Genomic DNA, 13,682 nt, shown 5'->3' with positions numbered 1-13,682 from the left:
TTTGGTGAATTTTACATTAGAGGGAGTTAGTAACATTTGGCTAGAAGCAGAAACAAAGGTAGGAGGTGTTATTTTTTCTCCCTCATTGTTTATTTCGTTATAATTCGTTGATACAGATGGTGATCAGAAAAATGGAAACACCTGTAGTTGGCAACACGTCAGATATATGGGTTGGCAGTGGTGTCGTGGCGCCCGCAGCGCCGGACCGCTGGTGGTGGTGTGTTAGATCGGTCACCATACTACGTCAGGCGCAGTGGAACAGCAGTGTCCAGTGGCTGCAGCAGACGGCGGTAGTGTAAAATGGGAGACCTCTCAGATTTTCAAAGAGGGCAAATTGTTGGTGCGCGGTTATGTGGAGTGAGTGTGACGGCAGTGGCTACTGTGTTAGGTGTGTCGCGTGGGACAGTGTCGAAGGTGATGACGGCCTACACAACACACGGGAAAACCACATCGGGGAAGCGAAACAGTGGGCGGAAGAAAATCATGAGTGACAGGTCACGCCGGGTATTAATGCGCATTGTCACGCAGAACCGTCGTGCCACTGCGGAGCAAGTGACGCAGGAACTCAATCAGCACCTTCCCTACCCTGTTTCGACAATCACAGTCCGCTGCGAATTACATGACATGAACTTACGGGGTCGTGTTGCACGGGCCAAACCGCTCATCAGGAACCATAACGCTTTCGCACGCCGCAAATGGTACCGCGACCATGCAACTTGGACCTTTGAGGACTGGAAACGTGTGATATGGTCGGATGAGTCATCCTTCACCCTATTCCCAACCACGGGCCGTGTTTATGTGTGGAAAACGCCCAAAGAAGCTTATGATCTGCAGTGTCTCCGCCCAACTATGAAACATGGCGGCGGCTCGGTGATGCTGTGGGCCGCAATATCATGGTTTTCATTGGGTCCTGTGGTCGCACTTAGTGGACGAATCACTGCCAACGATTATGACGCAATTTTAGGAGACCACTTGCATCCTATGGTCCAGATGTTGTTCCCGGACAATGGCGCCATCTTCCAGGATGATAACGCAACCATTCACACAGCTGGTGTTGTTGCAGCGTGGTTTGAGGAACATTGGGATGAAGTTCAACACCTCCCCTGGCCCGCCCAATCCCCAGATCTCCAAATAATTGAACATCTGTAGTCCGTCTTGGAAACACGACTCCGGCGACGATTTTTCCATCCTCTCTCACTGAACTGGCCACTGCCCTGCACGAGGAATGGTGTAAAATTCCACTTGCTACCATTCACGACCTCTATGCCTCCATCCCACGTCGCATTAAGGCTGTTCTGAAGGCGAAAGGTGGCCCGACACCATATTAATCTGGTAAGTTGCAATTTCGTTCAGGTGTTTCCATTTTTCTCATCACCATCTGTATGTGATGAAAGTAGTGAAATTGATGATTGTTTAAGTGTGCTGAGGCCTAGAGAATAAAAAAAGGTGTTTATATTCTGTAAATAGGTACTAGAATTGTTTTGATGTAAAGGAGACGAAGATAAGATTATTATTTCGTAACTCGTTCTTAAAAGTTACTGATTTTTGCTATTAATTATATATTCTTTGTTTCACAAAACATATTCTACGTTTCAATAATAGCAACAATTCGGTATGTTAATTGTAATATTAGATTTGTTGAACTAATGAGCTGGCGCAATGGCATAGATCGATAATAGTTAATTCTGGTAGTGTAATTATTAAATTTTAAATATCAGGATAGGTAGTTACAAATGTAAAGTTAGTTTTTTTTTGTTTGTTTGTTTGTGTGTGTGTGTGTATGTGTTCTATTAAGTTCGTTACCGGTAGAAATACTGAAATTCTGATTAGTCATGGCATAGTATTGTTATTTCGGTGCACGTAAAATTTATGTCTGCGTGTTTACTTCAGGATACGGAATAGGTCAAAAAGGGGGATAGCTTAAATTATTTGTTTTAATATATATTCTCTAATTATTTTGCGATACGTGGTTTTCTACAGTAGTTATTAAAAACAAAGTCTTGGGTTGTTTACATCTGAGGGTCTTACTGACTACAGCTTTCTGCTCAAAATAGTTGTTCACACATCCGTATTATCTTAAAATTAAACTAGCTGAACCTGCGCTCTCTACACAGCGCAACATTCCTTACAACATCTGTACATGTCTCATTACAGACAGAAGTGAAAGACGTATTGATTTTTTTTAAAAAACGCCAAGGGGTATCATAAAGGGGAGACTTTTTTCAATTATTTTTTTCTCAATATCTCGCACCGTTTGCAAGATTTGAGCCTGCTTCCGGTTGGAGTTTCTAATTCATGTATGACCAGTGTTTTCTTTCTTCTTGCATGCAGTATGTAATAAGCAAATACATTACATACACAATTAATTATAATGTCAGTTATATATGGTGTTCATTGGGCAAAACACTCCCAAAAAAAGGTTCATCGTAGACTGGAGAAATGGTTATCCTTCCTTTTCCATTATTATTTGGCCATGAAACATACGCCTGAGACATATACAGCCCCTATATACAACAGTGTGGTATTGGAATGTATAATGCTTAGGATGTGATGCTTTAGTTTTTTTATTATTATTATTATTTCAACACTTCCAGTGTACCCGTAAAAATGTAATAAAAAAATAGTGCCCATGTTTTTTAAATATTTAATTAGAACTGGACAATCTACATGAAATTTGCAATCGATCAGTGAAAACGTCATCTTTCTAGAGCCTGTAGTTTCCGAGATCTCATTGTCGAATGGATTGGACACAAACATATAAACGTAGTTTAAAAGAGCTCCAAAGATGGCAGCACAATTCATTTGCATTTATTTCGGAGAAGGCTTATTAAAGGCAAAGGCCTTTGAACAATAATTTAAAGGGATAAACATTGTGAAATATAAGAAATTTATTTAAAGTACACTCTTTTAAAAATATTTGTCTTTGTTATAAACGTGAAAATATAAATAACCGTAAATCAAAGGTTTAAAAGCTAAGGTTATAGGTTAGAGCTCGGTCGCTCTTAATTGGTACTGTAGCATTTTCTTAAAATAAATTAAATTATTAGTCTTTGTTACATGAATATTTATTAACACAGGAAACCTCAGCGTGAGGTATTTTACACTAGAAATAACCACAAAAATATATGAGCAGTACTGATACAACAGGCACACACACTTCTGCATGCGAACACAGCAGTTTTTTTTTTTTTTTTACTAATAGAGAGCAGCACTAACAAAAAACAATTGAGATGCGAAACGCACTTATGCAGTGTTTTACTTCCAACACTTCCTTCAAAACACTGCATTTATAAACATTTAATGTAATGAACACCAATATTTACACGCAACTTGTTAAATCGCACACGTTCAAGAGGTTTTGTAAAAAGATCAACTAACTGATCATTCCCACTAATGTGTTCGACTTGAATATCATTGTCCAAAACCCGTTCACGTACATAAAAATGCCGTACCTCAATATGCTTTGATGGTTTGTGATATTCAGGATTTTTCGACAACTTCACAGCACTTCCATTGTCCACATAGAGTGTAGGCGAAGATTTCAAATTTGAAAGCTGCGACAGTTCTCTTAAAAGTCTCTTCAACCATACCAGCTCCTTAGCCCCTTCACTAGCAGCAATTATTTCTGCTTCTGTAGTAGAGAGCGCAACTACCTTCTGAAGCTGACTTGTCCAAGTTACGGCTTCATTAGCAAATGTAGCAATAACACCCGTAGTTGAACGTCTTGTGTTTTTATCCCCAGCAAAATTGACATCACTGAAAACTTTCAGTTCCGCAGGTTCTTTCTTGTACTTAATGCCGAAACCTGTAGTACCTTTCAAATATCTGAAAATTCGTTTTACATTGCCCCAATCACATTCCGATGGCTTGTTCATTTTTGTGCGACCTTACCAACAGCAAATGCAATGTCGGGACGAGTTGCCATTGATAAGTAAATGAGACAACCTACCGCTTCACCGGAAGGAACCTTTTCTGTAAAATCTTCAGAGCTGTTACCTTCCTCCCGACCAACTGGTGTTGAAACAGGATTACAGTCAGACATTCCAAACTGTGCCAAAATTCGGTTTTTATATGCTTCTTGACTTACAGTGATTGATCCGTCATCCGCACATTTTATTTCCATTCCTAGAAAATTCTCCAAGGAACCAATCGAGATTCTGAACTCAAGTTGTAACTCATTGATGAAACCGCCAATATCCTTGTCGTTACTTCCTATTACAAGTCCGTCATCAACGTAAAGCGCAACATACAACTCACATCCATCTTGTTTCCGGTAAAAAAGACACGGATCAGCTGAACTATTCTCAAAACCGGCTTCCGTCATGAATTTAATGAACTGTTTATTCCAGCAGCGTGGGGCTTGTTTTAACCCATACAGGCTTCTTTTTAAGTGACATACACGACCACTACCATCATCAAAACCTTCCGGTTGCTCCAAATACACATCTTCTTCAAGAGTACCGTTCAGAAACGCAGTTTTTACATCGAACTGTTTTAATTTCATTTGTCTTGTTGCGGCCAATGCTAACAACATTCTGATTGTGTCATAGCGAACAACGGGACTAAAGGTTTCACCGTAATCTATTCCTTCCTTCTGCACGAAGCCTTTCGCTACTAACCTAGCTTTGAACCGAATCGTACCGTCGTTTGACGTCTTCCGACGGAAAACCCAACGGTTTTTCAACACTTGTACACCAGATGGACGATCAACCAAGTCCCAAGTTTCATTTTCTTGCAGTGATTCTAATTCCTCACGCATAGCTTCCATCCACTTTTGTTTGTCACTAGATCGAATGGCATCACAATATGATTGTGGATCTGAACAATATTTAGTTTGAAAATCAGCCATACACACAAGTTCGTCATTTTCTAACACAAACTCGCCACTTTCCAACCACTTCGGTTTTCTCTTCTCTCGCTGACTTCTACGCCGTTGATTGTCTTCATTGTTCTGTGCTGGTAAGGCTTCTCTTCCTTCGAAAGTAAATGCAGGATTGTTTGCTTCTCGTCCTACTTCATTATCTTGATCAACATTTGTTTGCAGACCTCTCTTTTCCATATTCTCCGTTACTGTAACATCGATGCTCTTCTTGCATTGATCGCTATCAGCTTCGATTGTTCCTCCTAGTACTAGGTCATCATTGCGCAGGTTACACACAACCTCGGATTTAAATTTCACGTCATGACTAAGAACTACTTTCTTTTGTGACGGTACCCAAATACGATAACCATCCTTGTTATTGACATAGCCAACTAGATAACCGGAAATACTTTTATTATCAAACTTAGAACGAAAGGTTTTTGGTACATGAACATAACACTGGGTTCCAAAAATTCGCAAATGGTTAAGCTTGCCAACTTCTCTCCCGTACCACAACTCGTACGGTGCCTTACCATCAATGAATGATTTACCGGTACGATTTAAAATATACGCTGCAATATTACAAGCTTCAGCCCACAGTGCTTTCGGTAGATTCGTAGGATTAAGCATAGAACGATCTGCTTCGACAATTGTACGGTTCTCCCGTTCAGCAGCTACATTTTGTTCAGGCGTATAAGGTGGAGTAATCTGACACTCAATACTACGACTTGCCAATAATTCTGCAACCTTTTTGTTGTCAAACTCTTTTCCCCCATCACATCTGAAATATTTTACGACATGACCTTTTGTACGTGCTTCGTTTAAAAAAATTTCAAGAACATCAGAAACTTCGTTTTTATGCTTTAGAAAAAACAGTCTATATAAATCGACTAAAGTCATCTTTAAAACAAACATAATACCGTGCTCCGCCCATAGATGTAATGTTCATTGGTCCATTAACATCTGCATGAATAATTTCACCAACCTTCTCGGCTCTGTAGACTCTTGGTTTAAATGGCAACCGATGCATTTTACCTAAAGCACACCCATCACGAAATTGTTCACTGCCCTCATCCACATCAATGTTCATGTGTTATACCTGTTTCACATGTTTTTTATTTTGTCGAGCAAAACGCTCATAATACACCTGTAGTGTGTCACTAGGGGTAACCAAATGCACTTCAACAGCTTGTTCTGGCTTTACAACACGCATATTTAAAAAATACAGTCCGTTGCCAACACATCCATTCATCACAATATTGCCAGTGTTTACATCACGAATAGTAACACCTTCACTGTCCATTGTCGTACTATACCGATTTTGTGCAGCTGCTTTCACAGAAAATAAATGCCCACTAGCATCAGGAACATACACACATCAGTCATTTCAGCATCATACCACACATCATCATTAAGTATTTGAATCTTGAGTGTCCCTTTTCCATAAGCCTTCATAACAACATTTTGTTCTCCGAAATTATTTAAGGAACATTAAAGTTTGTGTATCACGAAAAATATTGTTTATTAGGTGTCAGATGTTTCGATGCACTGCTGTCACAAACCCACTTATCTGCACTGACGTAATTTGTCTCTGACGCACCCATAGCACATAGGAAAGCAACGTTACTAGGTACAGTTTTCTTCTGTGGCCATTTGGCTGCCCAGTGCCCTAGTTCCTTGCACTTTTTACAGGGGAACTTCTTCTTTGCACGACTGAGGTAACTTTTACCGGTTTTCTTCGAGTTGTCCTTCTTAGAGTTTGAGAACTTAGTTTTACCGCGTTCACTTTTTAGAAAAAAAGCTTTGGAGTCGGTTACAGTTTGGTCACTCTGCATCTCACGTAACTCGATCGCACACAACTTTTGAATCAGCAAATTAAGTTTTTGTTCATCAGCTGGAATAGTGTCCCACAAATCTTTAAAATTGTCATATTCCTTACCCAACGTGGATAAGATCCGACCGTTTAACATGCGTTTTGATAACGTATTCTCACCGTGTTTTGTCAGTTCATCATTCAAATGGACAAAAAGTTTTTGCAGTTTTGCCACATGCATGCCGATATCTTCTTTGTCATCCCGCCGAACCCGAAAAAATGACTCAATCAGCATATTTAACCTTTGTGTACTACTGCGCTCGAAACGGGCACACAATTTGTCCCAGAGTTCTTTTTAATGATTGCACGTTAACACGAGCTCCGCGACAGGTTTACTTAACGCACTCGCGATAATGCTTGCTGCCCTTGCATCGTCCTTCTGCCACTCGGTGAACGCCAGCTTTTGTGCCTGAGTTGCATCATTTGTTAATTCTATACATTTCCTTGTGCCATCAACAATGGATTCTAGTCCGTGTGCACGTAACACCATATTCATCTGCCATTTCCACTTAGCCCAATCATCAGGTCCTTCAAATTTGTCCAAAGTTACTTTAAATTCACTCGAAGAAGCCATTTTTCACGTTAAGAAAAGCACAAAGATGTTAACAGTTAACTATGCGCAATGTACTTCGTGGCTTGGGCTCATAACCTCTAAAAAAATTTATGGCAGAATACAGTCTTTGTTACATGAATATTTATTAACACAGGAAACCTCAGCGTGAGGTATTTTACACTAGAAATAACCACAAAAATATGAGCAGTACTGATGCAACAGGCACACAGACTTTTGTATTATGAGAACACAGCAGTTTTTTTTACTAATAGAGAGCAGCACTAACAAAAAACAATTGAGATGCGAAACGCACTTATGCAGTGTTTTACTTCCAACACATTTTAATAGATAGATTCTCTTTTTGTACCCAACAACCCTTGTCCGTTTCTTCTGGCTTTTGTGTGATATGTCCGTTAATGTGAAATTTTTCCTTTTTCGTGTGTTATTCTGCCAATTTTATCAGTGTACTGTAATATGTTCGGGTATCGATGGCCTATCCTTGAGCATAGGGAACCCAATTTAATTAGACTTACCATCTGATGCCAAAAGTATTTAAAGGAGGATAAATGTGTTGTCTGTTATGCTGTTCCATGTCATTTATTTTAATTTTGTTTTAGTTTTCGTAATTTCGAACAAAAAATATGTTTACGTTTATCTTGGAAGAGTGTATTACTGAATTGAATACGAGATGATTGATTACCTCTGACTGGACGTTTGTGAATATAATATCTGTGACAGAAATCATTCTCGGAGAGGAAATGTTACGAAAGTTATCAATTTTTGGTCAAGTTTTCGATTCTTCCAACTTATGTTTCTGAATTTTTTCCAAATTTTTACCCAACAACTATGTGTTTACATTTAACTTTAATTTGTCCTTAAGCTATATAACAGTTATTTCGGTTTGATCAGTGATGAGGAATATGCAAAATTTTGAAAATAAAGGAAAGCTGTTATCGCGTTTTCGGCTGCTTGAAGTGTATCCAACCTTTCGTTTACTTTTGTAATCCTTCATTAATGATACTGATTATTGCATTTTCGGAGTAGTAGTAAGAAATTTTGAAACTCCAAAGGACCGTGAATTTCTGAGACTAATTTTTTTATTCTTCGTTTTGTGATTGTTGTATAATTTTTCCTTTCGTAAGGCCTCTAGGGTTAAGTAAAAGTTTCGAGCTTGAATTGAGTTTTGGGAAGTATAAGTAATGTAGAAAAACGATTTTTTTTTATCCGGGGATATAATTGTAATGAAATAATGTATCGTAGTTAATTGTATAATGATTAGAAAATGTAGCTCCTTTCTTCGTTGATTGAATAAGTTATGTAGCGACGCGTCAATTGTAAAGAATAGCCGATGAATGGCAAATGTGAAAATATTATGATTAAATGAATACTCGTAGTAAAAGTGTGTAACGGAGCTGAGGAAAAAAAAAAAAAAAAAAAAAAAACAATCCCCGAGGCTGTCTCTATCGTCTTATTCATTGCGTTTGGTTTTAAAGTATTAATTTTGTGAATGCCCTAGAAGTGGAACTGTAATTGTAACATTATTGAAGTCAATATGAATTCAGTACGTTAATGGGAATAAGAGGCCATTACATCAAAATCACTATGATATTAGGATCTGTATTTGATTATCATGCGTACGTGTTGATTGGACAACTAAGTGGTTCTCAATCTGGTCTTGGAGTTCCTCTATCTGTCGTCTGAAATTTGAAAATAATAATAATAATAATAAAAAGTTTCTTTTCCTCAATGTGTTTAGAACTATTGGACTTATCTGATAATTAGACATCGACATTTACCATATTGATTATTATTTCTCTTCTTTCTTTTGGAATCATCTATAATTCTGGAAAATTTTGAAAGTTTAACAGAAACATTAACCCTTACGTTTGGTTGGATTATTGGATGAAGTGTTAGTGACAGTTTATACAGCATATACTCATGTCTAATTGGATTTTCGATCTTGGTACTGGAAATTGAGACTAAAAGTATTCTGCTTTCAGTTTTCTTTATTTATGGACGATAGCATGGAATTTAGTTGCATTTTGGATATTTGATAAACTTTCGGCTTACAGTATGTAGAAAGTAATATAGAATTATTTGGTTTCCTGTGTATTTCTGTTGGACAAGTATCATTAAGTTTAGTTGGTGACTGAATTAATTTATCAAAGTTAACTGTGAGGACTAAATTGGTGTGATCAAGAATAATTACTAAATTATATATTCTTTCCTTCCAACGTTATAAACTTAAAGTTTTTCCTCTTCGGGTAAATGTTGAAATAACGATGGACCAGATCTTATGTCTAACTGCTGACGAAAGTACTAAATGTTTTGAACCTCGAGGATTGTGATTTGAAGTATTAAAAAAGAAAAAGAAAGAAAAATCTATTGAACAATTTTGCAACAACGCAATGTAACTAGATTGTATATTGACTCCTTTGTGCCAATCATTAATAGTTTCTCACCGGTGAGGACAGATCATTTTAGGGCCCAAAAAAATTTTTTTGTTTGTTTACTTATTAGAGAAAAAAAGAAGTTTTATTTGATGAATGTGTGAACCTATTATATATTTAAGATGTTTACTTTTTAAATGATGGTTATCACTATTATTTTATTTATTCAAGATTATTTTATTTTTCTTGTTATATTTTTGTTGTTTTGTTATCCTCTTTTGGGAAATAAACCCTTAAAAAAAATCTCAGCGGTTTACATATTTATCTAATTTTCTTAACAGTCTCAGCACCTGATTTGCGGTAGGTATATGGAAAATATTATATTTTATCTAAGATATTGTTCATGTGTGATTCTAAGCTAGATATATAACTGATATGGATTTTTTTATTAAATTATTATTTTATTCGAAAGGGACTCGGGTCTTGTTGAAGCAGGGATCTGCACTACTTGGCAAATGGATTTGTATGGTCATGGTAATGAGAACCGGATTGGAAATTTAATTTTTTTATACTCTTATTTTCATATTTTTTTATTTAACAATAGTTTATTAACTTCTGTTTATCTTTACTGAGTCATTCTCTCTCTTTTGGAATTAAGGTTCTCGCTAGTATGGCTTTACACCTCCATTGCCTAAATTCTAAAAATAAAAGAAATCCATTTTTTTTTCTTAAATTCAATTTTAGCTATTATTATTATTATTGTAGAGATTTATTTTTTGGAGACAGCTAAGAAAGAGGGAAATCCGTTTCAAAATACACCATACACAAATTACAAAAATGTGCTTGTATACTATATTTGTGAAAAGCCTTGTGCATGTTTGCGCAATTCAGACTAGTAATTAAACAGGAAAGACAACTTCTGTGTGTTCTTTTCAGTTTTATGCTTTTATCGTCTTATATTGATTGTTTATTCTTGTTTATGTTTCTTCAGTCTCCGTTGACGCATCTCGAAACAGGGACAACACACAGGAAATTCTACAAGCACATAAACATGTTTTTATATCTTATAGCATTTAGTGAACATATAAAAGAAAATCATCACTGTTTGGAGTCATGTGTAACAGCCGGCCGCCGGGCCAGTTCCGGCCCATTGAACCCTTTCATCCGGCCCACCTGGACCCGTTATTGAAAATTTATTTCTTACGTAATCTCCTATTAAAATGAACTTATTTCCTGCATAACTGATGCCCACCTTGAAAATATTTTTCGTGTGGGAATATGCAATGTACCACCAAACATTGAGAAAGTAGTCCAGAACATAAAGGGCCAGGTTTCCTATTAAAATGGTAATTAAATAGATTTTTGTGGTTTTCATTAGTAAGTAAACACGTTGGTTACGGTTATATAAGTTTTTATGTCCCTGATAATGTACAATAAGCGAGTTTTCCCATTGAGTATGAACGGCCCTTGTTGCCAGTAAGTCCTTAATGATTGGCTCACCCCCTGTTCCAACTTGCACCTGTATGGTCTAAAAAATGAGTATCAAGTACTTTAAATTTTAGGAATTGTAAACACGTGTAATATGGAAACTGCGCTATTTTAAAATATTTTAAATACTTGTAACGTTTAGCATTGTTTTATAATATTTTGAAATAAATTTTCATTTTTTCTGATATCTACCAAATAAAAGCTATTTTAGGAAAGAAGTTAGTTCCCAGTCAGGCAAAAGACAGTAAAAAATTCTGTAGGGGCAATAAAATTGGTAAACATTAGTGTAACACAGTATAAACTCTATTAACACGTTATCTTATGGTTGTGATTAGAATCAACTACTGAACAAATTTATTTTTGTATATGTCTTTAGTTATGAATGTTTTCAATGTATTAACCGTCTCATATTGGTAACAGAATTCCTAGAATAAATCTTTGTGGACTCTTGCGTTTTCGCAGACCAGGTTTGATATTTAAAAATAAGAGTTATGACATGTCTTCATAATTAACGTCTATATGTACTTCGTACTACTAATTAATTCATGATTAATTAATTCTATTAGTAGTAGAAACTCATATTGAATGCTACAATTATATGATTTTTATGTATATTTTCTGTTGGTCGTTTTAGGAAACACAGGTTTCCTCTAACAGTGATTCGGAAAGTGGTTTCGAAGTTCTAGATGAAACCACAAGCAAAGAAATTAGAAGTGATTCCTTAGGAACGTAAGTATAAAAATTAATTGTTCTAAGTGTTACCTGTGGTCATTTTAGACATATTAAGCAAATTATTAGTGTACACACACTACAACACAGATACATAATTTACAGCGTTTTATAGTTGACTGAAGTTAGGAAATATTATGTTCGTTAACATATTTGACATATGAATACATTTAATTTTGCATTCAGAATCGACGTAGTAACATTTCAAAATCGACGTAATAGCATTTCAAATATTTTGGCAATTTCAAATTCTCTACTTGTATTTTTGTTTAATCCCTTTCAGCTTTCATATTAGTTGAACAGCTTTATTCTCTTCCATATGTTAATTTTTTTTTTTTTTTTTTTTTTTTAATGTTTGGGAATAACGTACTAAGATATAAACATAAGGCTTTGAAACCTTTAGAGGAAAACCTTTAGAAACCTTTACACATTACATATATATAGTGTAACAAATATCTACGGCCAAACGTCTGAGTTGGATTTCATATGAAAGGGAAGACAAGTAAAAAAGCTCATATAACCATATGTCCGGAAATCCATGGTTACGGAGCTACAACAATTACCCGCCTGACGCTGGGCAAGATTTGGCGAATGCGACAAAGTCACTTTCTCTTCATCACTGTTTTCCCAATAATAAGCAGGGAGCCATAAATGATACATCAACAGAAAGAATATGGACCCCAGATTCCAGGGAAGCCACATTTGGGATCATTACGCTGAGCTGTAGAAGCAGATTGAAAAAAAAAAAAAAAAAAAAAAAAAAACCTACATTAATTATGAACAAAAATTTGTACATTTATTTACGCATCTTAAAGTGCCAATGCTACTACCAGTCATACAGCGACAAAAGCACATTCACGAATGCAATGACGTAGGTACATCAGACATCACAAAAATTATTTAAAAATATCATGCAGAAATTACAACCATTTTCAGTAAATGTACTGCCTCACAAGCACCACATAGACGGTACACATGTTTATGTTCAAGTACCATTAAGTAGTGCCTTACAGTAGATGTTCAAAATGTACACCTCCTGCTTGAATGCGAGCTTCAACGCGTCGCTGCATAGAAGCATGAACGCGCTCCCAAGTTCCAGACGTTATTCCGCATTCTCTGACAAGCTGCGGCGATACGAATACGGAGCGTTCCCACACTATTCAGACCAGATTCATAGGTTTAAGTCTCTTAATGCTTCCACAGATAGTAGTCCAGAGGATTCAGAAGTTGTAAACATGGAGGCCAAGTAACTTGTCCTCTACGCCCAATCCATCAAGCAGGAGCACTCCATTTAGATGTGTGTGTAAACGCTGTAACACTGAAATGAGGGTGCGCCCCGTCATGCATGAAATTGAATAGCACCGTGCACAGGAGCCCTATCGTGTATGTAATACACGTTGCGGCGAATCGCTAGGGGAAACATTTTCCAGTAATTCGGGCAGTATCCTGCAGGAAGGTCGCATACTGTCCTTCGTTCAGTCGTCGAGGTAGCATGTATGGGCCAATCAGTTGATCGTAGACAATACCACACTATACATTGAGTTCAAATTAGTGTTGATAAAGAGTGACAACCGTACTATGGAGATGTGCATCTGCCCACGTGTGTATGTTATGCATGTTGATGATAACATGCCTTCTGAACGTGGCCTCGTCAGTGAACAGTACTGATACCTGAAGCAGCATGGTGGTAGTGATCAGTTGAATGAACCATTAGCAGAATGCTTGACGTGGTTGGAAATCAGCTTCTGTTAGTCCTTGTACCCTTTTCAGGTGGTATGGGTACAAGGC

General features: G+C 36.9%; 1 protein-coding gene across 12 annotated transcripts in view; it reads left to right on the top strand.

Annotated features, from left to right (window-relative positions):
- Window positions 1-13,682, top strand: part of LOC145662946 (uncharacterized) — a 40,221-nt gene that overhangs the window by 18,220 nt on the left and 8,319 nt on the right. For all 12 annotated transcript variants that reach the window (XM_081728984.1, XM_081728981.1, XM_081728993.1 and 9 more), the window contains one exon: window positions 11,800-11,894. In XM_081728984.1, the coding sequence (XP_081585110.1) occupies window positions 11,800-11,894 (95 nt within the window). The remainder of the gene's footprint in view (window positions 1-11,799; window positions 11,895-13,682) is intronic.

The sequence above is a fragment of the Thermobia domestica genome, chromosome 10 (genome assembly GCF_964235325.1).
Source record: "Thermobia domestica chromosome 10, izTheDome1.hap1.1, whole genome shotgun sequence".
Taxonomy (NCBI): Eukaryota; Metazoa; Arthropoda; class Insecta; order Zygentoma; family Lepismatidae; genus Thermobia; species Thermobia domestica.
Note: the sequence above shows the minus strand (reverse complement) of the source record. Positions and strands in the feature narration are given on the sequence as shown.